Source organism: Aegilops tauschii, chromosome 7 (assembly GCF_002575655.3).
Source record: "Aegilops tauschii subsp. strangulata cultivar AL8/78 chromosome 7, Aet v6.0, whole genome shotgun sequence".
Lineage (NCBI taxonomy): Eukaryota > Viridiplantae > Streptophyta > Magnoliopsida > Poales > Poaceae > Aegilops > Aegilops tauschii.
Window position 1 is genome coordinate 185,736,228 of NC_053041.3, and position 26,618 is coordinate 185,762,845.

The following is a 26,618-nucleotide window of genomic DNA, read 5'->3' on the forward strand; positions in this document are numbered from 1 at the left end:
CTGTTGATCCAGCCTGGTACATGGACACCGGCGCCACGGATCACATGACGAACGAGCTCAACAAACTCTCCACCTACCAGCCCTACTACGAGCACGATCAGGTTCACACCGCCAATGGTGTAGGTATGCCCATCTCTCATATTGGCCAAGCATCTCTTTTAACTAGTCATCCCTCTAGGCAGCTCCATCTTTGTAATGTTTTACGGGTACCCTCGGTAACTCGTAATCTTTTATCTGTCCCTAAGCTCACCCTTGATAATCATGTCCTATGTGAATTTCATCCTTTTAATCTTTTTGTTAAGGATCGAGCAACTCGGGACGTTCTGCTTAGTGGCCGGTTGAGCCAAGGCTTGTACCGTTTGGAGGATCCATCCGCCCTGTGCGTCTTCAGCGGTGTTGGTGTGTCGCCTTCCCAGTGGCACTCTCGCTTTGGTCACCCCGCCACACCCATCGTTCGCCACATAATCCACCGTCATGAGCTACCATTAGTGTCTAGCAATAAAGAGATGTCTGTGTGTGATGCCTGTCAGCAAGGCAAGAGTCATCAGCTACCTTTTGTTTCATCTACTAGAGAAGTAAAGAACCCTCTTGAAATTGTGTTTTCTGATGTGTGGGGTCCGGCACAAGCATCTGTTAGTGGTCACAACTATTATGTCAGTTTTGTTGATGCCTATAGTCGCTTCACTTGGCTTTATCTTCTTAAGCGCAAATCTGATGTGTTTGATATATTCATACAGTTTCAATTGCATGTTGATCGTCTACTCAAGCATAAAATTATCCATGTTCAATCAGATTGGGGGGGCGAATATCGCAACCTCAACACCTTCTTTAATAAGCTTGGGATCTCTCATCATTTATCATGCTCGCATACACATCAGCAGAATGGCGCTGTTGAGCGCAAACATCGCCATATACTTGAGACCGGCCTCACACTTCTTGCTCATGCTTATGTACCCTTTCGTTTTTGGAGTGATGCTTTTGCTACCGCGTGTTTTCTCATTAACAGATTACCTACGCGTGTTCTTAATATGAAAACTCCGATTGAGCTTCTCTTAGGTGAAACTCCTGACTATACCTTTTTTAAGGTGTTCGGGTGTGCCTGCTGGCCTCATCTTCGTCCTTATAATGATCGCAAACTTGAGTTTCGCTCCAAAAAGTGTGTGTTCTTAGGGTATAGTTCTCTCCATAAAGGCTACAAGTGTCTCCATGTCCCAACCAATCGAGTCTACATATCTCGGGATGTTGTTTTTGATGAGACCGTCTTTCCCTTTTCTGCCATGCCTCAGTCATCCACCACAACACCTTCTATGCATTCATCTCCTCTTATGCCTGGCCAATTTGAAGATGTTGCATATTCGCCTGTGTTGTTACCTAATCATGGTGCAGGAATTGGACGTGGAGCTCGCCTAGAACTCCTCCCTGACGGACCCGCTACGTTGCCTGTGGTGCACGTCGATCGGCCGGTGCATGCACCGCCTCCCGCCCTCGACCCCGCACCGGGCGCCCCGTCTCCAACCGCGTCTGGGCCGGAGCCCATGCTGGCTACTGCGACCGGGCCAGAGCCTGCGACGGCCTCCTCTGAGCAGTCTCCGTCGCCACCTCCTCGCCCGGACTCCCCTCCATCGTCGCCCTCGCCATCCGCGCGGGCGTCCTTGGTGCCTACTTCGCCCGGGTCTGCAGCGGCTCACACGCCGCCGGGGCCTACGTCGCCTGGTCCGCCGTCGCCCGGCCCGACGTCACCCGATTCTTCTTCGTCGGAGCCCCCTGGACCAGCCTCACCTGCTCCGGACATCCCGCCGGCCCCAGTGTTTGCTCCCCCGCGGCGTCCACACACTTGCAGCCGCAGTGGCATTGTTCGTCCTAAGGAGCGCACCGATGGCACGGTCACCTATCTTGCTGCTTGCCTGACTCATGCTGTGGATGATCCAACCGCCGAACCACGCAGTCATCAAGCCACTATGAGTATTCCATACTGGAGGGCTGCTATGGAACAAGAATATCATGCTCTTATGAAGAATAAGACCTGGACACTTGTTCCCCCTCCATCTCGCGTCAACATCATTGATTCAAAGTGTGTTCAAGGTGAAGAAACATGCAGATGGTTCCATTGAGCGCTACAAAGCGCGCCTCGTGGCTAAGGGCTTTAAACAGCGTCAGGGCCTGGACTATGAGGATACATTCAGCCCAGTTGTCAAGCCTACCACTATTCGACTTCTTCTGTCTCTGGCAGTTTCTCGCGGATGGTCTCTTCGCCAGCTTGATGTGTAGAACGCTTTTCTTCATGGATTGCTTGAAGAAGAGGTTTACATGCAGCAGCCACCTGGATTTGTTGATCACACTCAGCCTCATCATCTCTGTCATCTGACGAAGGCCATATATGGACTGAAGCAGGCTCCCCGTGCCTGGCATGCTCGCCTGGCTTCAGCTCTACGCACTCATGGGTTCATTCCTTCGACGGCTGATACTTCACTATTCTTGTTTCAGCGACCGAGTGTGACCATGTACCTCCTTGTGTATGTGGATGATATTGTCCTGGTGAGCTCATCCCCGATGGCTGCTGATGCTCTTGTGACTGCACTTGGTCGTGATTTTGCAGTTAAGGATTTGGGACAACTTCATTTCTTCCTGGATATTGAGGTCGCTCATCAGTCTCGTGGCAGTTTGGCTCTCACCCAGAAGAAGTACTCTCTTGATCTCTTGCATCGTGCTGGTATGCTCAAGTGCAAGCCATCGCCTACGCCCATGTCCTCCACTGACACCCTTTCTGCTGCTGATGGTGCTCTTCTCTCTCCTGAGGATGCTACTAAGTACAGGAGTATTGTTGGTGGCCTGCAGTATCTGACAATCACGCGTCCTGATCTCTCCTTTGCAGTTAACAGGGTGTGCCAGTATCTTCATCACTGATGTACACTGGTCTGCTGTGAAGCGCATACTGTGTTATGTGCGTCTCACTGTCTCCTTTGGTCTTCACCTGCGCCCCAGTTCCTCCGGAGTTCTTTCTGCATTCTCTGATGCTGATTGGGCTGGGTGTCCAGATGACAGGCGATCCACGGGGGGACATGTTGTGTTCTTGGGTCCTAATCTGATCGCCTGGAGTGCACGCAAGCAAGCCACTGTTTCCCGCAGCAGCACAGAAGCTGAGTACAAGTCGGTTGCCAATGCAACTGCCGAACTTATATGGATTGAGTCCCTACTTCGAGAGCTAGGAGTTGCTCAGCCACATCCTTCGGTCCTTTGGTGTGACAACATCGGTGCTACGTTTCTGTCGTCAAACCCGGTGTTCCATGCACGGACTAAACACATTGAGATTGACTATCATTTTGTGAGGGAACGTGTTGCACAGAAGCTACTACAAGTCAGGTTTATCTCTTCAAAAGATCAACTTGCGGACATCTTCACCAAGCCTCTACCTTCTCCCATGTTTGAGGTCTGTAGGCGCAATCTCAACCTCCTAGATACTTCAGGAGTGAGTTGAGATTGAGGGAGGGTGTTAGACTTCGTATTGTAGCCCTACTGTGTAAACCATACCTTATTGGTATTAGACTTGTATGTCATCATTATATATATATATATGTGATAGGCCATCCCTTTAAGGGTTGAGTCAGTTCCCTCAAAACCTACTCCCTCCGTCCCATAATATAAGAGCGTTGAGTGTAGTGTAAAAAACGCTCTTATATTATGGGACGGAGGGGGTACGTTTTACAGTGTTCCTTCCATCTCCTGGCTGGCATGGCGCTCAGCGGACCAACTGCTTTGCCCTCAAAAAAAAACAGAGCAAGCTCTCGGTGTTACGAGTGCCACCTTTTTTGTTGAGAATCTGTACGAGCGCCACGTAACGGCGTGACAGTGTGACACACTGACGCCATCGGAAAAGGACAGAAGCAGAGCGGCAGCTGCATCCAGCTCAGCCTCGTGCACCAGCTGCACGGGCCTTCTCTTTTAACGGGAGAAAATGTATCGGCCCACTTGACCCCTTCCGGACGGGTGACGTGGACGTGGATGCTCCGGGGGCCCCCGGCCGGAAGTCAACTGACGTGAACGGCAGCACTACCTTTGCCTTTGCCTCGATGCTGTTGCTTCTACTCCAATCCTGGAGCGTGCAGTTTTTTAAGCCGATGTGAACGGGACAATTTGACACGATCGGGCAATAGTAGGTGGCTGATTTTTATTTTCGTCTTTGTTTCGAACGAACGCATTCTTTATCGTCCACATGAGAGGCGGAGCTGTCATATCCCCACGAACACCAGGCGGCAGGCGCAGTTGACATTCGGCACCGGTGTATGATGTAGCCAAAGATCTGCTGCCTCGACCTGCGATTTTTGGCTTCAAACAAAGGAGTAAAGGTACCGGCAATTGCTTGTAGACCAATTTTTTGCAATCTTTTGATGCATAAACTAACTAAATAGGCGCTACACCTGAACCCAGCAACCGCATTCTGATCGTCCATGTGTGTTTTATTGAGATTAGCTCGATTTTGATCATGTGAAGCCCCCCCCCCCCCCCCCCCCCCATAAGTGTACTGCTTCCTCTGAATATTTGTGCACACAGACTGTTTTATATCCATGTCTGTCGCTTCGGATTTATTTAAAACATCATGCCTTACACCATGTGATTTGACTCTGACCTAGTCTCCCCCTCTTGGTATCATTCATTCATTAGATGGCATCGGAAGGTCTACCGCGAGAGATCACAAAAAAAAAATCTGAATTTTTCACAAGCCATTTCGGTATGTACTCCAGTTCACTGTGGGTACAAACAAAATTGGCATAGCACCGTGAGCCCAGCCTTTTACAAGAACCCAACCTAGCAAAACCCATACCAGAATACATGAAAGACAAGCTTTGTCAGATACAGGCAACCGGAGACCAAATGAAAGCAACACGACACTAGCCCAGCCACAGGACCCGGCTCGAGCTGACGCTGCAGCCGAACGAGACCATCCATCTCGGCCAATTACGCTTAAGACAATGTTGTAGACGACCGCCCCGCCTCCATTTTCTACCCCGCGGTGAAAGCTGAGGTCAAGCAGCAGCTGACTAGCACCATAAATCCATCATCATAAGATAATACTGGCCTGACAAGTCACAGCCCCCACGCTGGAGCTGAAGCTAGCACGGACAAAACAGGCGTAGCTGGGCTTTGTTTTCTGGCTGGCCTGGCAGTAAACAAAGCCGCCAGTATACAACTCCAGTCCAGTCCAGTCCAGCCCCCGAGATTCCGAGCGCCAGCCCACGCACACCGACGACGTGCGCCCCTCCCTCCCCCTCGCGCGTTTCCACTCTGTCTCCGCGCCGTCGCCACCCCCAACCCCCCGACCCCAGCCCGCCCGTCCAACCCCCGGTAACCCCGCACCCGCCGACACGCGGGCCCCGCCGGCCGCGCGGCTCACATGCGTGCGCGTCCCCCGTACAAAGCGAGCCAGCCACTGCCGCTGCCGCTGCTGCTCGGGGGAGAAAAAATATCTTTTTTTACGGGGCCGCGGGGTGCGTTTCCCCCGTCTCGAGGTATAAATCCGTCAATCGGCTGCTGCTCCTTTTCCACTTCGATTCGCCGTCTCCTCCTCCTCCCTTCCCCTCCGTCTCGCTCCTCGCCCTTATCCCCGTCCCTTTCCCCTCCCTTCCTCCCACCCGCAGCCGACGAAACTTTCCCCAAGCCCCTCGGTGGATCGGACCGCCGCGCTCAATCCATGTCGGTAAGCGATGATGCTCCCCGCGCGCTCCCTGCTGTTTTTTTTCGCCGATTTCCGGCGCTGTTTCCTGCCTAGATCGAGGCCGAGGCCGGCGAAACGTCGCCGTCTGTAGTTTTTTCATCGGTTACTATTGGTTTGCGAGCACGGGGGGATGGGAACCAGATGCTCGGTAGAAGAGTGATCCTTGGCTGGCTTGGAACCTTAGGCGTAGAGCGGAAATTCGTTCCGACTTTTTCCTCAAACCGAATTGCTGAGCGTTGGTTTTATATTCGATTTATTTATGTGTATGTATTGATGAAGGCTCTGGAAGGGTCGCCTCCCAGCCCAAACGTTCGTGATTATTTAGTTAATTGATCATTTCTGCAACCATTTGGAGACTCTTGTTTGATTGAACACGCAACATTTCTGCGGACCTACCTTTCGGTAGTTATTCGGCTTTTGTACAAGTCCCGGGCGAACCAGGATGACTTGAATAGAGTTTCGTAATCTTGGATGGCTGTGAACTTGTAAGGGGTAAGGTCCATTTCTTTTGGTAGGTTGGTCAATATCTAGGCACATCTAGGATGCTGTGGACTTGTAAGTATGGAGGTTCATTTTGTTTCCTCGGTTGGTCAGTATCCAGGCATTCATGGCGTCTAGCTGATCAAACATTTTTAGACACACAAAGTTTCTAAAGCAAAAGCATAACCATTTAATGACTCTGCTTTGGTCCATCGATTGTTTGTTCGGTGGCTATTGAAGTTTCGTGCTAATCAATATAACTGAAAATTGTTAGCACTGGTATGTAAAAATGTATGCTTATCACAAATAAGTAAATTAAAGTTTGCTAGCAGCATGATACCAGGTGAGAATGCTATCATTATGTGATTACAGATTTACCCTGGATACTGTAGTATAGACCAGAGCTAAAATTTATGCATCAATGGAATATCAGATTATGCATAAGGGCAGCACTTATAGGCTCCTGTTTTCTTCTTAGGAGGCTAAGTGTTATGGTCTGGGTTCTGAATATACCTGTGTTTATAACAAAAATCTCCTCCGGGTGCATCCAGCAATCAGCTAGGTGTTTATTATTTATCAGACATATCTAGGCTATGATCCCTGCTCCTGTCCCATAGGTTTTTAAGTGAAATGTGCCAATACCTTTCAGCGCAGATGATGCATGCCTGCTGAAATTAACTTGTCATACCCTGATCAAGTAGTCAGTAAATGAATCAAATTCTAATTGTAGTGCTTGGACCATGTTACAGTATCAATCATTTCCTAATTCCTATTGTTAGCCAAGTGTTTACAGGTGTCATCTTCAATAACAGGTTGCCAGTGTGACTGTGTAGTACCAGTTTCTTCTTGAAAACCATCCCACATCATTCACCAATTCTTTATTGCACTTCAGTCAAGGGGAAATAACTTCTAGTCATGCAAGTTCATGTTTGGCGGGCTGAATTCATGATTTCTTATTTATCTCTCCCATTTTTTGGGGGGAAGGGGGGGGGGGGGGGGGGGTTGTAATTTACTACAGTTTATGCCTTTTTTTTCATGGAAGACCCAGGGTTTTACCGAAAGAAAGAAAGCTAAGAGAGCAATCATATACTTCCTCTTATGTGTAGCTTAGTTCTTTTATTGCATTCCGCTGCTTCACAAAGTCTGTCTTTTCTGCTCAATCTAATACAGTACTCAGCAGCTTGCTCTCCTCTTTTCATGTACAATGAACAGTTAGTTGATATTTGAGGGAAATGCTCGTGCACTATTTCAACAGTAGGACTTCATTTAGTTTATTCTTGCGTTATTTCCTTTGACATGGATCATGGTTCTTTTTTAGGAGGAATCTGGTCGCCCTTTGCCCAAGTTTGGCGAATGGGACGTCAACGACCCAGCTTCTGCTGATGGGTTCACTGTTATATTCAACAAAGCCAGGGATGAGAAGAAGGCTGGGAATGGACAAGATACCGAATCCCCTTGCAAAGACGCCAGGACTGAGAGGGTGGAAGCTTATGCCACCAAGGCAAATTCAGTATGTCCCTTCATGCTTCAGGATCAACGTTTTATTTCTGTTTTACCACATGGAAATATAGCGCTAGTTCTTATCTGTTATGATCATTGCATTTGTTATTTTCGATTAATCTCGTTATTCCATTGCGCAGAAGAAGTGGTTTTGCTGCGTGACGCCAAGTCCTACACAATCTTGAGGAGGACAAGCATCGCCTGAAGAAGAATGGTTGCGAAAGTATGGTCGTTTAATTTTGCTATATACATACTATCCATAAGACCTTGTAAGAGGTACCCAGGCCCCCTGGGCCATCACGATGGGTATCTCGTAAAACTCTGAAGTGTGTATGTATGGTGTGAGGGTTGTCAGACACTCGTTTGGATAAGTGAACTTCTGATTGTAATTCTGGTCTTCCTTGTCGGTCTCCTTTTGTGTAGTAGTAGTAGTGGTGAAGTTGATATATGATTTGAGTCTCGCCTATTGCCAAAACTGCATACATCCAAAATTCCAAACCCCACCTGTGATTTGGCCCATTATGTGATAACACAAGTATCCCTATCCTTTTCTGTCCGTGCTGACCTAACTATTCGCTGCTCTATTTGGACCTATGTGCGCCTTGGTTTGAGGCCCTGGCTGCAGATGCTTTGGCATCGCCGGCAGCCAATTAATTGGCTGTCACTTGGTTGGCTGCCAATATCCATGTGCCAAGTAACCAGGGATACCAATTGGTTTGAGACCAAATAGCTGCCTTGTCTTTGTCTGTGATAAAAAAATGGTCTTTGCTTATCAGGGCCATGGCACACACCAAACCGTGGACATCATCTTCAGCATTATATAGTTAACAAATGATTAACAGCCCATTCCATCAAAGTAATCTATTAACAAAAAAGTTCATTGCAGATAAATTAAGAGTCAGCTACATAACTAAAAGTAACTCAAGAGAATCCATCAGTCCACAGTTGCATGAACCGCAAGCTAGATCATAGCACCATACACAGAAGCTTGAACATATTGTGGCAGTCTGCTGGAGCTTAGATTATGACCCCAATAAATTCCGAATGTTCGGAATTTGACGATGGCAAATTGAACACTTTCGATGGCAATTTTAGTGACACGAGTACGGCAAGATTAGTTGGCAAGCATGGCAACTCCTTGCTCAATGTATTTTCTGCCAGAAATTACCGTGCGTGTCAACTAAACTTCCATCCTCGCGTCACTAAAATTACCATCGAAAACGTTTGATTTGCCATGGTAAAATCCCGAACGATACGGGATATATCATTTCCAGAGATTATACTCCTAGATTAATAGTACATCAACAAAACCTTGAAAGTTGAAACCCTGAAGCGCATTAGATTTCTTTTAGACGCGTCCTTCAGAGTAAAAAGTGTTCAAAGACCCGAGTGTTAAGTGTCCTCAGCAAGCCACAAAGAAAAGTATAGTATTTTGTTCCGGCTTAGCAATGCAGCCAGCTAACTCAAGCATCCTACTTGCTGCCAATGTCAGAGACTCAACCCAGATCCTATTTGGCGCCTCAAGCACCAGATATAGGCAATTTCGCTACCTGGCGCACACCCTCCCAACACTACGTGACAAATAGGCCGGCCCATCTTGATTATTTCCCACAGTTTTCTACTGGTTTCTCTGGTTTTTTTTCTTACATTCTTTCCTGGCATGGGTTTTACTCGGTTTTCGTTTTCGTTGATTATTTCCCATGTTGATTATTTCTTTTTAATTTCCTTTTCCTTTTAGTTTTCTTTCTTTTTCAAATGTGTGAAAAAATTTCAAATTCAAAAAACTTTTCACGTTCATGAACTTTTTCAAAATTTTGTGATCTTTTTGAAGTTTATATTTTTTCAAATTTATGAACTTGTATTGTTTTTGCGAACTTTTTCCATGTTACAAACATTTTCAAAACTCGCTAACATTTTCAAATTCCTGAATTTTTTCCAAATTTCTCAACTTCTAAATTCATGAAAAAACCATATGCATGAAATTTAAGATTGAACTTTTTTTCAAATTCGAGAATTTTTCCAATCTTTATGATTATTATTTTTAAAATTCCATGAACCTTTTCAAGTTTCACATTTTTCCCAAATTCGCGTGCTTTCAAATTCATGAAACTTTTCTTAAATTCATGAACTTTTTCTCAAAGTCGTGAAATTTTAATCATTTTTATGAACTTTTACAAGTTTGCATTCTTTTTCAAAAAGTTGAACTCTTTAGATTTACATTTTTAAAATTTTATGAACTTTATTCAAAAGTCAACAGTCAGGTCAGCAAGTCAATCAGTCAACCAGCCAACCAGCGAGATTTTTGTTGAGGGGCGAGATGTGAGCGAGTGTCTCGTTCGATCGAGCAAAGATTTAATGGGCTAGCCCACTAGGCTTGCTTTCGAGCGCCAGTAGGTTTAACCGACGTTGAGAACCTCGTTTAGGAGCACTCGAGACTCAATGCGCTTTAAGGATTATCATTACGGTTTGTATTCCGCGATGAGCTTCCATTGCTCCCCAATTGTTAAATGTTAGATGGGCTTTAGGTCTATATAACAAAAAGTTCGTGGATAAATCTCGGAAGGCCATGTGGGGTTCCATGACATGACACGAAGGAAAGTTCAGTACCACCTCGAAAGTGGAGGAGAGTTAAGATCAACATATAAAGGATTATCTTCCAAATATGAGAAGAGCAATGGCACATGTGTGCTTCTCTCTCGCCCGTGTCGTGTTCCGTGAACTGCTTTCATTATTTTGTATCATACTGCATTTTTTTTTCCAAGATCAAACCTTGCACAATTGACCAAGTATATCAAATAATGACATAAATAACATCCAATAAATATATGTGAAAATATGTCTCGTGATCTATCTAATTACATTTATTTCATATCGTAGATATTTTGGCTGTAAATTTAGTCGAAGTTTACGAAAGTTGATTTAAAGAAAAATAGTACTCCCTCCGTAAAGAATTATAAGAGTGTTTAGATCACTAAAGTAGTGATCTAAATCTTTTATATTTCTTTACACAGGGAGTAGACACTATGGCTCCAGTAGGGGAGCAGCGACAGCGGTGCGTCGACCGCTCGTTCTGGCGGCAACAGTGGTCGTTCGGTGGTCTCAGAATCATGATGTAATTTTCTATTATGTTTGAGATGCCTTGTACTTCCAGTGAACTTTTATAATAGATCTGATCATTTTCACAAAAAAGAAAAGAAATAGATGAAGTAGCATATAGATCAGATTTGGGAGTGGGCAAAACATGCCCAAGCTAGAAATTTAAATGCATGGCACATCTCATAAAATCATAATTTATATTTAAACTACCCTTTTAAGCAACACAACCAGGAAGAGCTAAACCGAAGCATACCACTACAGGAAAAATGATATATGCCAAGTGTATTTTGTCAGGCACTCCGCAAACAAGCCCTTTGTCGAGTGTAGCAGCGATGACACTCTTCAAGAAAATGACACTTGACAAATAGGTGCTTTGCCAAGTATTACACTCGGCAAACCAGGGTCTTTACTCAAGCTGGCAGTGGGGATTACACAGGTGGGTATTAGAATCCCATCCCCATCCCCATACTCGCCTACGGGGATAAAGAGTTTGCCATCCCCATCCCCATCCCCATCGGGTTTTCATCCCCATGAGAAAACTCATATACGCAATCAACAACAGTCTTCAATAGCATTTCAGTAGAAAAAATAGCACTTCAAGATAATAAATGATATGTTGTTGCTAGGTTAAGGATTTTTTTATGGCTTATTGGGCCAAAGAGGTGGGATGGGCGGGAATTTGGATAGGTAAGGGTAGTAATTACCTACAATCTACTAATTGTAGAGCCCGATAGCCCACATATAAGGCCTTCACGGGCAAGGAGGATAACAGGCACGGGTAATGCTATCCCATCCTCCTCCCCATCCCCATCCCCGTCTTGCACGCTGGGTAGGGTATTTGACCCACCAACTTCCCCGTAGGCATTAAAGTTGGCACATTCCCCATCCCCTAATAGTGTAATCACCCACGGGGACGCAGGTAACAATTAGCCGTTGCCATCTTGAGTCTTTACAGTATTTTTTATAGGACACTTGACAAATAATTGAAAAGCAATAAAATGCATGTGTATATTTGGATTTTGAAGAGCAGACCTCCAAGAATGACAAATTGAATATTATTCGATAAATATGATAAATAGGAAATGCAATTCATGTCTTCAAATCAGCTAATGGTTCGAAAATGTGTTTTTTTTCATTAGTAACACAATGTAATGTGTTCCATGTGGGAAAATTAGCGATGTCCTATATTAAAAGTTCTTACTTTGTTTAAGCAATTAAGTGCATTTTAGGCATTTAACAGATATAGTTTCATTTTAAACTACTCCCTCTGAGTGATCTAAAAGGTCTTATATTACTTTACAGAGGAAGTAGAAGTGCATGAAAAGTTGACCAAAACGGGTTAAGAATCTTATTTGTGTTCTCCAGTATGTTTTTAGGCCTTATACAAGAAAAGAAAATGAGTTCCAAATATTCTAGTGTCAAGACTCGACCCCGACCATGGAGCTTATTATTTTTTCAATTTTCAAAAATACAAACAAAGTCTGGAAAACATGAAACCCCGTGTGGTCTCATGATATGATCCCTATATGTTGTGGTAAAATTTTGAGAAGGTTCTCAAAATTTGTGATGTGCATTGCTTGGAAACTAAAGCATCTCTAAGTAAGAACCATGGTTTCGAGAGAAAATACGTCGGACTTAAAGGCGAAGTGTCAGTTGCTTCATTTTTTGGTCTTGAAAGTTCTTCTACAGTCAACATAAATCATCAGATGCTGCATGTAAAATTTTGGGATTTTTAGGGGCTTGTTTACTATACTTAAGTCATTAAGTGCATTAAAAAGTGGAGAAAATTGGGTTGAGAAATCTTATCTATGTTCTTGACTCTATGTTTATGCACTACAAAAAAAAGACACATCCGTGACATTTTGGGGCGAACGAAAAAAAATCTGTCATACATATGACACTTTTATGACGATAATTGTGACAAAACCAGGTATCATCATAGATGTGGTGGGCTCCTACTTCTATGACAAAAAATCATGACAGAAAATGGGCTTTTCGTCCTGGGCGGGCCGGAGACGCAGCTGCATGACATTCTTTGGGCCGTCCATGACGGAAAAAACCGTGATAGAAGCGAGGGGGAGGAAAATTTCGGGGAGTTCCCGGTTACGGTGGGAGGTCGGGGGCCGAGCGATGCGCGTTTCTCTCGTACACGTACGCGCGTGTGTGCGAGGCGTTGGCTCTAACTGAACCCGAGCGAGGCGTTGGGCTCTAACTGAACCCGAGCGATTGCACTGCAGGCTACGCGTTACTGAACCCGAGCGATCGATCGATGGCTATTAACTGAACCCGATCGAGCGATTCCTTCGCTACTGCTGCTAACTGAAGCCGATCGATTGGATGAACAGTGAGCGTTGCGCCGGGGGGGGTTGGATGAACAGTGAGCGGTGGCGTTGCCTCCGGATGAACATGACCCCGTGGTTTGGAGGGCTGGATGAACAGTAGACGATGGAGGGGTGCCCGTGGAGGGGTGGTTGAACAGGACCCCGTAGTGTGGAGGGGTGGATGAACAGTAGACGGTGGAGGGGTGCCCGTGGAGGGGTGGTTGAACAGGACCCCGTGATGTGGAGGGCTGGATGAACAGTAGACGATGGAGGGGTGGTTGAACAGTAGCCGGTGGAGTAGCGCGCGGTGGAGGCTGGATGAACAGGAGCCCGTGGAGGCTGGAGGAGGTCGACGGTGAAGATGAACAGTATCCCGTGGAGTCCCGTTTTGCGGTATGGCACACCCCTCCCAATCAACAGGACCCCCGTTTCGACCGTAGCGCTCCAACACAAGTCCGTTTCCTCCGTTTTGCGGTACGCCACACCCCTCCCGATCAACAGGACCCCCGTAGGAGGTCCGTTTCCTCCGTTTTGCGGTACGCCAGACCCCTCCCGATGAATAGGATCCCGTTTCGAACGTGGCCGGTCGAACACAAGGCCGTTTCCTCCGTTTTGCGGTACGCCAGGCCTCGTTTCCATCGCCTGTTCCGTCCAAGCCCTCCCGATGAACACGACCACGCATTCCGTTCCGACCCAGCCGGTTGGCTCCCACGCATTCCTTTGCCTCCCGATGAACACGACGCATTCCGTTGCCTCCCCATGAACACGACGCATTCCGTTGCCTCCCCATGAACACGACGACGACGTTGTTTCTCCGTTCCGACCCAGCCATGTACACGAGCCCTGGCCGTACGTATGCGCGAGTAGGCGTTCGAGACCCTGCCCGTATATACGTACGTGGCCGTATTTTCTTTCTTGCACCCTAGCCGCTGTACGTACGTGTACATGCTACGTGCGCGCCTCTACTACGACACGTACGCGCCTCTACTACGACACGTGCGCGCCTCTACATCGACCAGTATATATGTACGTACACGTTCGCGACTGGAATGAAAACGCTACGTACGCTTCGACCAGGTGGGTCCCGACTGTCAGGCACTTCCTTGCCTGCGAAGTGTAGCTGGTGGGTCCCAGCAGTCAGGGGGGCGAATTGTTTTTTTTTGTTGCCCGGACGCACTTCCTTGCATGCGAAGGTGTAGCTGCTGGGTCCGAGCAGTCAGGGGGGAATCGTTTTGTTTTTTTGCCCGGACGCACTTCCTTGCGTGCGAAGATGTAGCTGGTGGGTCCCAGCAGTCAGGGGGACGAATCGTTTTTTTCGGACGCACTTCCTTGCGTGCGAAGATGTAGCTGGTGGGTCCCAGCAGTCAGGGGGAAACGTTTTTTTCACGAAATACGGTGGCCCGTCCGGTGGGTCCCCGCTGTCAGGTGGAGGAATAATTATTTTGCGCTAAATAAGGAGGCACTTCCTTGCTGCGGCCGTGGACCCAGCTGTCAGCCTCTCCACGTACACTCCACGTCCGATGAAAGCCATTCCTTGACCATGTTGACCACGCCGCGCCGAGAGCACCAGGGCGGTGGACGACGGCGAGGCCTAGGAAGGGGACGATGCGGAGCCGTGGAAGACGCGGCAGTGGATGCCCACGCATAGAGGAGTATGAGGGTTCACTCGTTCGGCTGCAGTGTGAGGCTGCCGTCGCCGCAGAATAACAGGGGGTGTGGATGCGTAGAGGGATGGCCTGGCCAGCGGTGGGAGTAGTAGGGGCGGTGAGGCCTCCGCGGCATTGCCAACAAGTAGAATACACAGACAATGCCAGTGCAGAAGTGTAGCCCATTGCTCTTGTCAGTACATTTTGTCCTGTAACGCTTGTACTTTCAGGGATTGGTAGTTGATTATGTAGCATCAATCTGCATCTTATCTTCATTATCCTCTATCCCTTCCAGTATTATCATATCTATAATTACTCTCTACAAAATGTAGAGTACATGCAATGCTTATGAAGAAGATTCTGTGTTGAAATTCTTGAGTTATCCTTCCCTTGACGAGAAGGGCATTATAAAGCCGGTGTTAACTGTTAATGTAAGTCAGTCCTTCTAAAGCCTTTATCCTCAACTGATGTTTAATTTTCTCATACTCCCTATCGTTTACTGCTGTTTAGTTTGCTGTTTCTACCAAAATGCATGTTCGTAAGAACCGTAAGTTCTAAGTTTTACTTGTAAAACCAAATTCCTTATTCATACCATGCACATTACTTAATACTCCCTATATGTATGCTTGTTTTTGTGGATCTATAATCCAGTGTGTGGTGAAGCAGCCCACGTTTGCAGCTTGTCATCTCCTGTTTTATCTTACTGATGTGGCTGATGATATGAACAACATGCCATGCACATTATCCAAAATAGATACAATGATTTTCTTTGCCCTTCATCTATGCTTGTTATGTTGACATGGTAATCCAGTAGTGTGGTGAAGCTCCCCGCATTATGAACAATGCCAAATTATGCTATTGATATTTTGAACTTACTCTTTATTTTCTAACTTGAAATTGGATAGAATTGACAGAACAATTATCATCTTTGTTTATACACGTGCAAAACCTGTCATCTCTCTGCTTTGTTTCAGGGTGATATGCCTGATGGCATGCACAAGTCTGCTGAAGGCTGTGAGACAAACCCAACATATATTGCAGCAAAGAAGGCAAAACATCTTGAAGATAGCGAGACAACCCCAAAGTCTTGTCTTGATGCAGTGTTCAAGTTACTTGAGACTAACGGTCAGACAAGCTCACAGAATTCGTTGTCTGAATGAGTTCGACTTCTTCAGTCCCAAGTTCTAGCAGAAAGGCATTCTGCAACTCAACTTTGACTTGAAGTCCTATCTCTAAGAAAGATTGCGGAGAACATCAATGAGAACCTCATCGCTAAACAGCTACACCTGGAAGCTATGACCGACATGCTAGGCCGGTCTCACAGCCTTGCTCAGCAGCTTGCGCAGCAGTTCCCCCACAAGGCTAACCTTTCTTGAACTGTCTTGGAAGTGGTCTCGGTTCAGTATTATTTTATTACGCTGCAATGGTGCCCAGTTTTTGTAATCTGCTTCTTCGTTGCGCTTTATGGTCACTGGTGGCGAACTTTGATGCCCAGTGGATGTAATATGTGTAATAGCCGTGATAGCCTAGCATAAGTTGCTTGCTTATTTATTTCCTTGTTGTCTTGTTTATTTGTTTGCTTGTAGTCAGTGCAGTTCTTTTTCCGTGGTTTGCTAGTGGCTGCAATAACCTATTTTTTAAAACTAGGCCACAATAACCATGGGCTAATATTTACTGTAGTGACACTGGGCCTCCTACGGGCCATAGAAACAGTGGGCCTTCTACGGGTCGTAGAAACAATGGGCCTTCTACGGGCCGTACAAACAATGGGACTTCTACGGGGCGTATCATCAATGGGCCTTATACGGGCCGTATGATCGATTGGCCAAACATGGGCCAATAACAGGCCGCATTATGGCCGTAAACGGGCTAGAGTTGGAATCGTCCGTTCATGGGCCGACCATAACGGGCCATCGTTAATAGGCCGTATTTGATGACGCTATGAAAACGGCCCAACGTATTAACGGACCACAAACGGGCCGACTGTAACCACGGGCTGAATTTGGCCCACAAGCAGAAAATGACAGTAACGGGCCGTAAGTAAACGAATGCTGGAAATGAGCCCAAGAATAAATGGGCTCTGAGAAGGCCGAAAGATAACATGGGCTGGAAACGGCCCAACGGAATAACGTGTCGTTAATGGATATAAAGTGATACACTGTTCATTACGGGTCAGTTTCACCACGGGCCGTTAATGGGTGTAAAGTGATACACTGTTCATTACGGGCCAGTTTCACCACGGGCCATTAATAGGCCAAGAGTTACATAGGGCCTCATATGGGCCGAAAGACGTCATGGGCCATACATGGGCCAGAAGTGAAAACGGGCTGGAATCATATTGGATGGCCCACATGACGCTACTGGGCCTAATTCGGATAGGGCGTAACGGGCCTTTGGTTAGCGAGCTGTAAATGGGCTATATGCGAACATGCCGTTAACAGGCTTTCCATGGGCCAGCCCGCCACCTTTTGACCAAGTCAAACGGGCTAGCCTTTTCACAGGAATGGGCCTCTGTTGGGCCGTGCCACGTGTCGACGTATCATAGGCGCCTTCTGTCCAATGAGTGGATGACATCTGTCCCAACGATGAGCCGACACGTGTTTCCTCCAGCCAATGATGGTTTTACACGTGGAAAATCCCCATTGGTCGGGGCTGTTAACGGGTTATCGGATCCAAAACCCGACCCGATAGCTTAACGGCGTTCCGTTACGGTGGATGCCACGTGTCGGTCACCCTTGACGAAAGCACTTCTGTGACGCGCGATTTATCGTCATGAAAGTGGACACTTCCGTGATGATAATTTTCGTAATGTCATGGAACACTTCTACGACAGCACAGGTATGACTATCTTGATTCTGTCATAAATTTGTCATGGATGTACATGCATGACAAAAAACGCGACCTACTGTGACAAACACGTACCATCACAAAAGTGTATTTTTTTTGTAGTGATGCCTTATACAATACAAGGAAAGGAATACGAAACATCAGGATGCCAGGACTCGACCCCGAACATGAAGGTTATTGTTTTTAATTCAAAAAATTGCAAATGAAGTTTGAAAAGTATGAAACCTGGCATTGGACATAATATGATCCCTAGACGCTGTGGTAAAACTTTGAGAAGGTTTCGCAAAAGTTATGGCATACACTGCTTAGAAACCAAATGATCTCAGAGTAGGAGTTGTGGTTTTGAGAAGGAAAGTGTCGGGTTTAAAGGAAAACTATCGATTACTTATCATTTAACCTTAAAACTTATTTTACTCTGAACGTACGCCATCTAAAATTTTGGCATTTTCAGGGATTGTTTGCTATATTTAAGTAAGTGTATTTCTAGGCATTCCACAAATATAATGCAGATTCAATCTACAAGTACATAATTTTTTGACAAAATTAGGTTATAAATCCTATTTGTGTTCTTGAGTCTATATATAGGCCTTATCCAAGAAAAGGAAAGGGATTTGAAACATCAGAGGGCCGGGACTCGACTCCGAAAAGAGAGGTTATTGAATTTTTTTAATTTCAAAAATGAAAACAAAGCATGAAAACATGAAACTTGTCACAGTGTCATTATATGATCACTAGAGACTATAGTGAAAAATTGAGAAGGTTTGGTAGAAGTTGTGTCGTACATATTAGATATCGTGGGTAGCGCATGTATTTAATGCATAGTGGAGATCATGGGCGATGTCTCCATTAGCCGATCGACCTTTAGCCTGCTGGGAACCAACTGGAGTTCCTTGCCCAACTGGAGGGGGTGATGCCGGACTGGAAGCCTAACACCAACTAGAAGATGACCCATACTAAGCCATTCCATGTTCTATAATCTTCATGGGCATGTGCCTTTAGCTAGGCCAGCTGTCGTCGTGGACCTCCGTGGTGGGCATTCCATCACCATAAGTGGTAGGAAGAAGAAACATCATATCATTTGTACTATTGATCAATGGATTGGAAATTAAAGTAGATGAAGACATGGTCAAACATATTAATGATTTCTATAAAATGTTGTTTGGACCTCCTGATGTAACTCTACCAGGTTTGATGTCCTATCATGCAATCAATTATCTAGTGAGGATGGGGTTTACTTACTAGGGAATTTAGTTTGGCGATTAAGGAGATCATGTTTGGCATGAAACACAATAAAGTTGTTGGGCCTAATGGTTTTCCCTAGGAAGATATAAAATATGATTTAAAATAATTTTTTGGTGCTTTTCATTAAGGTGAGCTGGACGTAGAGAGATTGAAAATGGAGTGATAGCTCTCATTCCGAAGGTGCAGGATGCTGATGCTATTTAGAAATTTAGACCTATCTGCCTGCTTAATGTGAGTTATATAATACTAACCAAGATATTAGTAGAACTCGTACTTATTATTGATGGTTTGGTTTCTAATACTCAAACTGCTTTTATAAAGGATAGATTTATCATGGAAGGGGTGGTCCTCTTGCATGAGACTTTTCATGAAACTGAATCTAAGAAAAAGTTTGGGGTTCTTTTGAAGATTGATTTTTAGAAGGCTTATGACAAGGTGAAATGGCCATTCTGGTGTCAGATGATGAAGGCAAAATGGTTTGGTTATTTTTGGTGTGCCTGGATTATGAGGCTGGTTAGGGAGGAAGGGTTGCAGTCAAGGTCAATGATCATATTGGCCCTTACTTCCCAAGTTTCAAAGGAGTGAGACAGGAGGATCCTCTATCCCCCTTTCTTTTCAATACAATTGCTGATGGGCTAGCATTGATTATAAAAAGGCCCAACAACACGGTTCGCTTTCTGGTCTTGTGCCTAATTTGGTAGATGGGTGAGTGACTCTGCTTCAGTATGCTAATGATACAATCTTCTTGTTGGAGGATAATCTTGTAAATGCAACAAATCTCAAGTTTATTCTTTGTATTTTTGAACAAGTTGTTGGCTGGAAGATCAATTTTCACAGGAGTAAATCTTTTTGTCCCGGGGAGGCTTTTGAGAGAGAAGTTGATTACTGTGAAATTTTTACTTGCAAAGCTTAGAAGCTACTTATGAAATACCTTAGGATGTCTGTGGATGCAAAAAAGCTTAGTAATGCGCAATGGGATCTAGTGGATGAGAACGTGTGCAAAAAATGGTTGGCTGGAAAGGTGATCTCCTGTCAGTTGGTAACATAGTGACTTTGTTGTATTCCTGCTTGAGCAGGATTCCTTTGTTTATGATTTCCTTCTTGAAAGAACCTAGAGGAGTGCTCAAAATCTTGGACACCAGTAGGGCTAGGATGGTTTGGCAAGAAGCCAGTGATAAGAAAAAAATATCACCTCATAAATTGACATACTGTTTGCATGCCCAAGAGCTGTGGTGGTCTTGGTGTTTTGGATCTAGATGTCAAGAATCTGTGTTTATTGATCAAATGACTTTGGAAACTAGGGAACACCAATGGCTTGGGGACAAATCCTTAGACGAAGTTTTTCCCAGGCTCTGTAATCCGAACTTTAAATTGGATATTGTCCATTTTCTGAAGATTAATGGTTTTGATGCTTTGAAATTTAGGAGAATGTTGCATGATGAGACTACCGATCAGTGAGAAGGTTTGGTGAATGAGAACGTTATGGGTAATTGTCAAGATAAAATGGTTTGGCCTTTGAATTGCGAGAACAAGTTTGTTGTCATGGAGCTATACTTACATCTGTAAGCTGGTAGACTGGTTGGATACAGATCTATTTGGAAATAAAAATCCACATAAGATCAAGGGGTTTCTTTTGCTGATGCTTAGAAATAGCATTATAACCAAAGATAACTCGTTGAAGAGGGGTTGGACATGAAGTGATCAATGCCATTTCTTTGGCTCTAAAGAAAGTATTGACTAGTTATTTTTGAATGTGCTCTAGCCAAATTGGTCTGGCAAGTGGTGATTTGCGCTTTTGATACTAGATAATACTCCGTGCGTTGCTGCGGAACATGTAAATAAACTTTGCGCATATTCAAGGTCAATTGTAATAGAAGAACTGTACCAAATTTATTGTGTTTCATAGAAAAAAAGGCTTTTGCAAATACTAGTCAATGTGTACGTGCAATGCACGTTAATTTGGAAGTATATTAAGTGCATGCGGATATTAATTATGATATTATTTTTCGTGTTATTATGTGATTAGCACTATATTTGGCATGAAATTAACTGCACGCTAAACGTGTTGAGCGCTCGACATTGAAGCAGTCTAGGTCGTTGGATTGACATGATTTGATGGCCGAGATTAATTGAATTTGCCTTTTTGTGTATTTTTATATTGGTATAGATATAGATAGATTTATATTTGAAAAGGAAGCATCCAAATCATCTTGCTAAGAACACAAATTGATTCTGTATAGCTAATCCCGTTGTTCCTTTCAGATGCATATATCCAGCTGTTACTAATGAAGATTGAAGATCTCATGCATAAATTTTAAATCTAAATAGCTCATGTGTGTTGCCAAACAAACAAAAGGAGGGCATCAACATTGCCGTTGTCAATCCATTTTTCTTAAATCTTACAACATGTAGAAAGCACATACCGCAGGACCATACATGGATCAGAAATACTCAAGGCCCCGTAGGGGATCTGCTTCCTTCCTGTTGCCATAAATCTGCACGGCAAAACATATATCAAGTCTACATACAGCTAAATAGGGGTTCCCGGGTCAGGATCAAAGCTCTTGCCTCTAGTCATCGTCCTCGGCGCCATTTGCCCTTCTTCTCGTTCCTCCGTGCTGTAGTACGTTTTGTTGGTGTGCCTTTTGCAGCTGAACACACCAGACGTATGAGGACACTTAGCAGCCCCTCCGCTGCCCCCGGACGCCATCGTTGTCGAGGTTGAGGTAACGGCGACCATTTGCAGGCCGAGACCTGCATGTGAGCTTCTGTCGACGTACCCCTTGTATACGGGGTGGAAGCCGCCCTCGTCTTCATCACGGTGCGCCGCCGCTGCGCCGTTCCCGAAGCACGCGAGAATGATTCCTGCCCGGCGTCGCGTTCAATCCATGGCTAAGGCTGGTGTCGCTAAAAGAGCGTCCTCCAAGGAGGAAAGAAAGGTAGCTCGGGACCCCAGCGGCTGGTCTGATTTCGGTGAAACGACAGGAAGCAGCCTCCCAGCAACGCGCGTGAAGCTACCTTCACTGGAAGGAAGACTGAGAAGGGAAAGGAGGAGTAGGCACCGCAGATGCTGCCTCGACCACGTAGGCACCACACCAGCGATCGGAACGCCAAGCAGAAGGTGGGATTTTACTAACCTTTCTTTGATGCAGCTGTGAATGAGGAAGGAGAAGACGTGTGAGGCAGCAAGCGACGAGCCCACTATGGAGATCCCACGAGGGGCTATTTGTAGTATGAAAAGCGTAGATGACTCCTCAGTTATCCCATCAGTTTCTTTCTCATAATCAACTTCACATTTAATTTTCTACATCTGTTATGGTAGATGGTCTGGTGGAGGAGGCGAACTAAGGCGACGAGCGGTGGAGAAGTCCAGAATAGTTCTTTTAGACGATGAAGATGAATAGGTACGTGGGAAAATTGATTACCTTGGTCAGTGGCGTAGGCGTAGGAAGGTTATGGGATGGCATATGCGATCCATTCGTTTAGCCCAGAAAGTATAACAAAGGAAATTGAACCGGAAGACGAAACAGAAAGTTGAACGCCCTGTACTAAATAGCAATGCCATGTGGAAAGCATTTTACACATAGGGCCCACTTGATGATGTGAACAGCTTGCATGTCAAGATAAATAGGATAGTGGGATGAGTCTTTTGGGTATATAGGATTCCAAAGCCTCAGCTAAGCTCAATGATATGGTGGGAGGTTGGGTCAACACTTTTCCCAGAGATCAAAGAAAGCTTGTGTGGTGTGGAGGGGTCACCATTTGCTGGACCATTTGGAAGACTAGGAACCATGCATGTTTTGAAAGGGAATTTCCTGATGATCCCGCTATTGTGGTATATCACCTATGGTATATCACATGTGCTATTATCTAAATGCTTGGAGTATCTTACAGAAAAGCCAAGCCAGAGGAAGAATTAAGCAAGAGGTGGCTCTAATCAAGAAGGAGCTTGAAGAAATCTATGCCAAAAGCCATAGATGGAATCCTATGAGTAGAAGAATTGGAGTAGGATGACACCTTATGTTTCTTGTTTGTTTTGACATATTGGCTAGCGTCCCCTTGTGCTGATTCTGTGTGATCATGTCTTTCTTCTTTCGTTTTGGTGTAAGGTTTGCTGGGCTTAGTCCCTGTCACTCCTAGAAAACTGGACATCTTTTTTTGTGCTTGCAAAAAATTGTTGTGGTTTTCTAATGGAAATCGACGAGGAGGCTCATTGTTTCATTTTTTTTGGAGAATCAGAATTTGTCACGCATGTCTTCAGGAGTTTGCCATATTGCATCAGAAGAACTGCCATACTTCACATAGAAATTGCCATGACACAAATATAGGGGAAAAAAAGTTTCCTCACCTCAGGTAGCGTCAAACGAGCGAACGATTGTGTCATGTCCAGATGTTTCCTCCCAATGGTCTTTCCAGCAAGCACGCTGCCACAAGGCGTTCACGCAAAAACGGCTTAGAACTAACGTAAGTTCTATAGCATTTGGAAGAAAGAAAAGTGCATTCACCTGCTAAAACAACAACTGCACGGATTAATTAAGCTAGTACTCCCTCCGTCCGGAAATACTTGTCGGAAAAATGAATGTACCTAGACATATTCTAGTTCTAAATACATCCATTTTAATTCATTTCTGCGACAAGTAATTCCGGACGAAGGGAGTACCATTAAACCCATGCATGCATGTCTCCATCGCCACCCACCCCCTTCACAAACACTCGCGCCACAGGCGAATTCCACATCACATGGTTCCAAAACACAACTTTTTCCACATATACATACTCTCGCAGGTTCAGTTAGGCCAAGACCACTAGAGGAGTAGAGTGTAGCCCACTCGATACGCCATGGATATATGGCCACGATGACGACAATTACATAGCCTTGTAGTAGTAATACAACGTTGCTAGTGATAAGGAATCAGACGGAGACGGAGTTCATCCTGCTCATGCTCCTGAGGAAGGAGGTGCTCTTGGTGATCTCGCGCAGGGGCTTGTTGGTGAAGCGGATGAGGTTGTACGCCCACGCCCCGGCCACGGCTCCGGCCACCGGCCCCACCACGTACACCCAGATCGACCTGTACTCGCTCCCGATCAACGCCGGCCCCACCGTCCTCGCCGGGTTCATCGACGCCCCCGACACCGGCCTGCCAAAAGAATTCAACAAGAAGCTCACAAACATTTTCTTCTTAGTATTTATGTTCAAACATGCATGCATGCATGCAGGGTCAGTACGTGTATTTATGTTCACATTCATGGCTCCAGTGCGCTGGTCTAGCCTACAGCAACCGTGGCAGGGGCAGCGGACAGCCATCAACACCGCCCACGACTCGCTCACATGACCCTCTTTTATGGCTCCATCAAAACGCTCCTAGTAGCAGATGCCAGGACAGCCACATCTGATTTCTTTTTGACTGATGAAACACGCTACTAGTGTTTTCAGTTATTACTATCTTTTTGACTGAAACACGATACTAGGCTTTTCAGTTAATCTTTCTGACTGAAACACCATAGCTTTAGTCCAACGTCCCAATGCAAACATTCTTGTTCTGCTGACTACGAAAATTCTAAATCGACTTATGCGGCTGTAATATAGTATGTGCTTGTAACGATGGACGTGCAAATGTGTGTATGTATGTATGTATGAGCGTCTGCATCTGTGTTAGAAAAAAACAACGGAGGCAAGTATAATTATGTACGTACCCAGCTATCAGCACATTAAGCAGGATGGTTGCACCCACGGCCAGCCCTGCCAGCTCCCCGATCTGCAAGCATTAATTTTCTCAACTCGTTAGCTAATCATACGCGAGTTTGTTGTGAACTCGGTGACCGAGATCGATCTGCTTACGGCTCTGTTGTCGGTGGACACGCCGGAGATGACGAACATGAGGTAGAAGGTGATGATGAACTCGAGGACGAGCGACTGGACGTCGGACCCGGTGGGGAGCGTGCCGGGGAAGTGCTCATGGCGCCCGCCGAACATGAGCCTCAGCGTGCCGCTGGCCAGCGTGGCCCCGAGCATCTGCGCCAGCACGTACGCCGGCACCTGCCTCCACGGGAAGCGGCGCACGGTGGCGAACGCGAAGGTGACGGCCGGGTTGAAGTGAGCGCCGGAGATGTGGCCGACGGAGTACACCATCACCATCACGGTGAGGCCCCACACGATGGCCACGCCGGGGAACGTGATCTGCCCCTTGCTCTTGTTGACGGTCACCGCGCCGCACCCCGCGAAGATCAGGAAGTAGGTCCCGAAAATCTCGGCGATGATCTACACATACAATCAATCATCAATAATCCACACACAATTAACTTTCACGCAACAACATTCTCCTCCCTATCTATTCTACATCATGGACGTCCTAGCAGTCACTGTTCATGGCGACATGCGACATGCCATTAGGTGGGTGGCTAATGGCTTGGTGTGACAACAGATTCCTCTACGAATTTGCCATTTTTGCACCCCCCCGGGCCATACTCCCAGCCAGGGCATTATCCCTCAATTACCAGAAGTCTGTGCGGGCATGCAAAGCCAACTCTATGAAGATCGAAGAGAGATCTGCATGCCATTACAGGGAGAGATGCGGATTTATGAACCCTAGAAGCGATCTTAAGGGCGCAGGACTCACCTTCTGGACGAAGGGGAGAGAGATGGCGAGGCCGCAGCCCTGGTCATAGTCCTCCTTCCTCCCTTCCTCCATGGCGCGCGGCTCCTGAGATCCTCCATTCGTCTGCGAGTTATCGCCTCCTCCTGCCATTTCCCCCTCCTCGAGCGCCCAGATGTGCGGCGGAAACACAGGAGTAGACCCGAGAGAAGTAAGGAAAGTGATGAGTAGTGACAGATGTGCACAGGGCAAGCAAGGGCTGGGATGAGATGATGACCCGGGCGCCTATTTATCGGCACCTCTATCACTTTCCATGCCGTTTGGATTGACCGAGCCAACCTCTGCTTTGGTTAGTTGGTTGGTGTAATGTTACAGTGTGATGATATTCCAGAAGGTGTACTATGCTCGATGCATTTCACACGACACGGGTGAAAAAATGGCGAGAGATGAGAAGAAGCACATCTCCATTGGCTGCGTGTTCACAAGAGTGCACACGGCCAGTACGTGCATTTATGTCCACATTGATGGCGGTGCGCTGGTCTACACCAACCCCAACCGTGGCAGCGGACACTCATCAACACCGCCGAGGACTCGCTCATCACATGACCGGCCCTCTTTTATGGCTGCGTGAAAACGCTCCCGGGCCTAGCGAAAAGGACGGCCACATCCAAGGATCTCGTGTAGTTTCTTTTTGACTGACGGCCCAATGCAAATGATTACGTACCCAACGATTAGCACATTAAGCACTGAGCGAACCAATTTATGATTGGTTGGTTAGATGGACAATGTTATCCCACCAGGGTTCAAGTCCTGATGGTCGCATTTATCCTAAATTTATTTTAGGATTTTCGACGATATGTGTTTAGTGGGAAGAGACGTTCCCGTCGAGTATGAGGCGTCTAAGGCGACTTCATAAAATCTTAAGATGATATGCCGGCTCAGTCTCTCGAAGGTGCTCATAGGGTAGGATATGCATGTGTGCTTTCGTAGGGGTAAGTGTATACACGTATATTTGAGCGCTTTGCATCTATATTGTGTTAAAAAAAACACATTAAGCACTGCCAACTCCCTTATCTGCAAGCCATAATTATTTTTGTAAACTATGCAAACACTATTTTTACATTGTATTGGTATTTTTAAAACTTCTGTAACACGTGAATATTTCTTCAAAATGTCATGTACA

At 45.9% G+C, this 26,618-nt stretch overlaps 2 protein-coding genes across 2 annotated transcripts; one reads left to right on the plus strand and one right to left on the minus strand.

Annotated features, from left to right (window-relative positions):
- The first annotated feature begins 5,374 nt into the window (after nucleotides 1-5,374).
- LOC109736315 (uncharacterized) lies at nucleotides 5,375-8,079 on the plus strand. Its single transcript, XM_020295541.3, has 3 exons — nucleotides 5,375-5,692; nucleotides 7,509-7,700; nucleotides 7,831-8,079. Exons 1-3 carry the CDS (start codon nucleotides 5,390-5,392, stop codon nucleotides 7,873-7,875), a joined length of 540 nt encoding a protein of 179 aa, XP_020151130.1. The 5' UTR covers nucleotides 5,375-5,389; the 3' UTR covers nucleotides 7,876-8,079.
- Nucleotides 8,080-23,571: 15,492 nt separating this feature from the next.
- On the minus strand, nucleotides 23,572-25,893 carry LOC109736314 (aquaporin NIP1-1). Its single transcript, XM_020295540.4, has 4 exons — nucleotides 25,460-25,893; nucleotides 24,682-25,101; nucleotides 24,537-24,598; nucleotides 23,572-23,980 (listed from the first exon to the last, which is right to left on the minus strand). Exons 1-4 carry the CDS (start codon nucleotides 25,586-25,588, stop codon nucleotides 23,755-23,757), a joined length of 837 nt encoding a protein of 278 aa, XP_020151129.1. The 5' UTR covers nucleotides 25,589-25,893; the 3' UTR covers nucleotides 23,572-23,754.
- Between the last annotated feature and the right edge of the window lie 725 nt (nucleotides 25,894-26,618).

Bases quoted from the DNA above. Each gene is read 5' to 3' on its own strand.
- LOC109736315 (XM_020295541.3), top strand. From the start codon at position 5,390: ATGCGTGCGCGTCCCCCGTACAAAGCGAGCCAGCCACTGCCGCTGCCG. The intron at 5,693-7,508 runs GTAAGCGATGAT...GTTCTTTTTTAG, and splicing joins GCCGCGCTCAATCCATGTCG to GAGGAATCTGGTCGCCCTTT. The intron at 7,701-7,830 runs GTATGTCCCTTC...TCCATTGCGCAG, and splicing joins ATGCCACCAAGGCAAATTCA to AAGAAGTGGTTTTGCTGCGT.
- LOC109736314 (XM_020295540.4), bottom strand. From the start codon at position 25,588: ATGGCAGGAGGAGGCGATAACTCGCAGACGAATGGAGGATCTCAGGAG. The intron at 25,102-25,459 runs GTGAGTCCTGCG...TTGTATGTGTAG, and splicing joins CTCTCCCCTTCGTCCAGAAG to ATCATCGCCGAGATTTTCGG. The intron at 23,981-24,536 runs GTACGTACATAA...TTCTTTTGGCAG, and splicing joins CTTAATGTGCTGATAGCTGG to GCCGGTGTCGGGGGCGTCGA.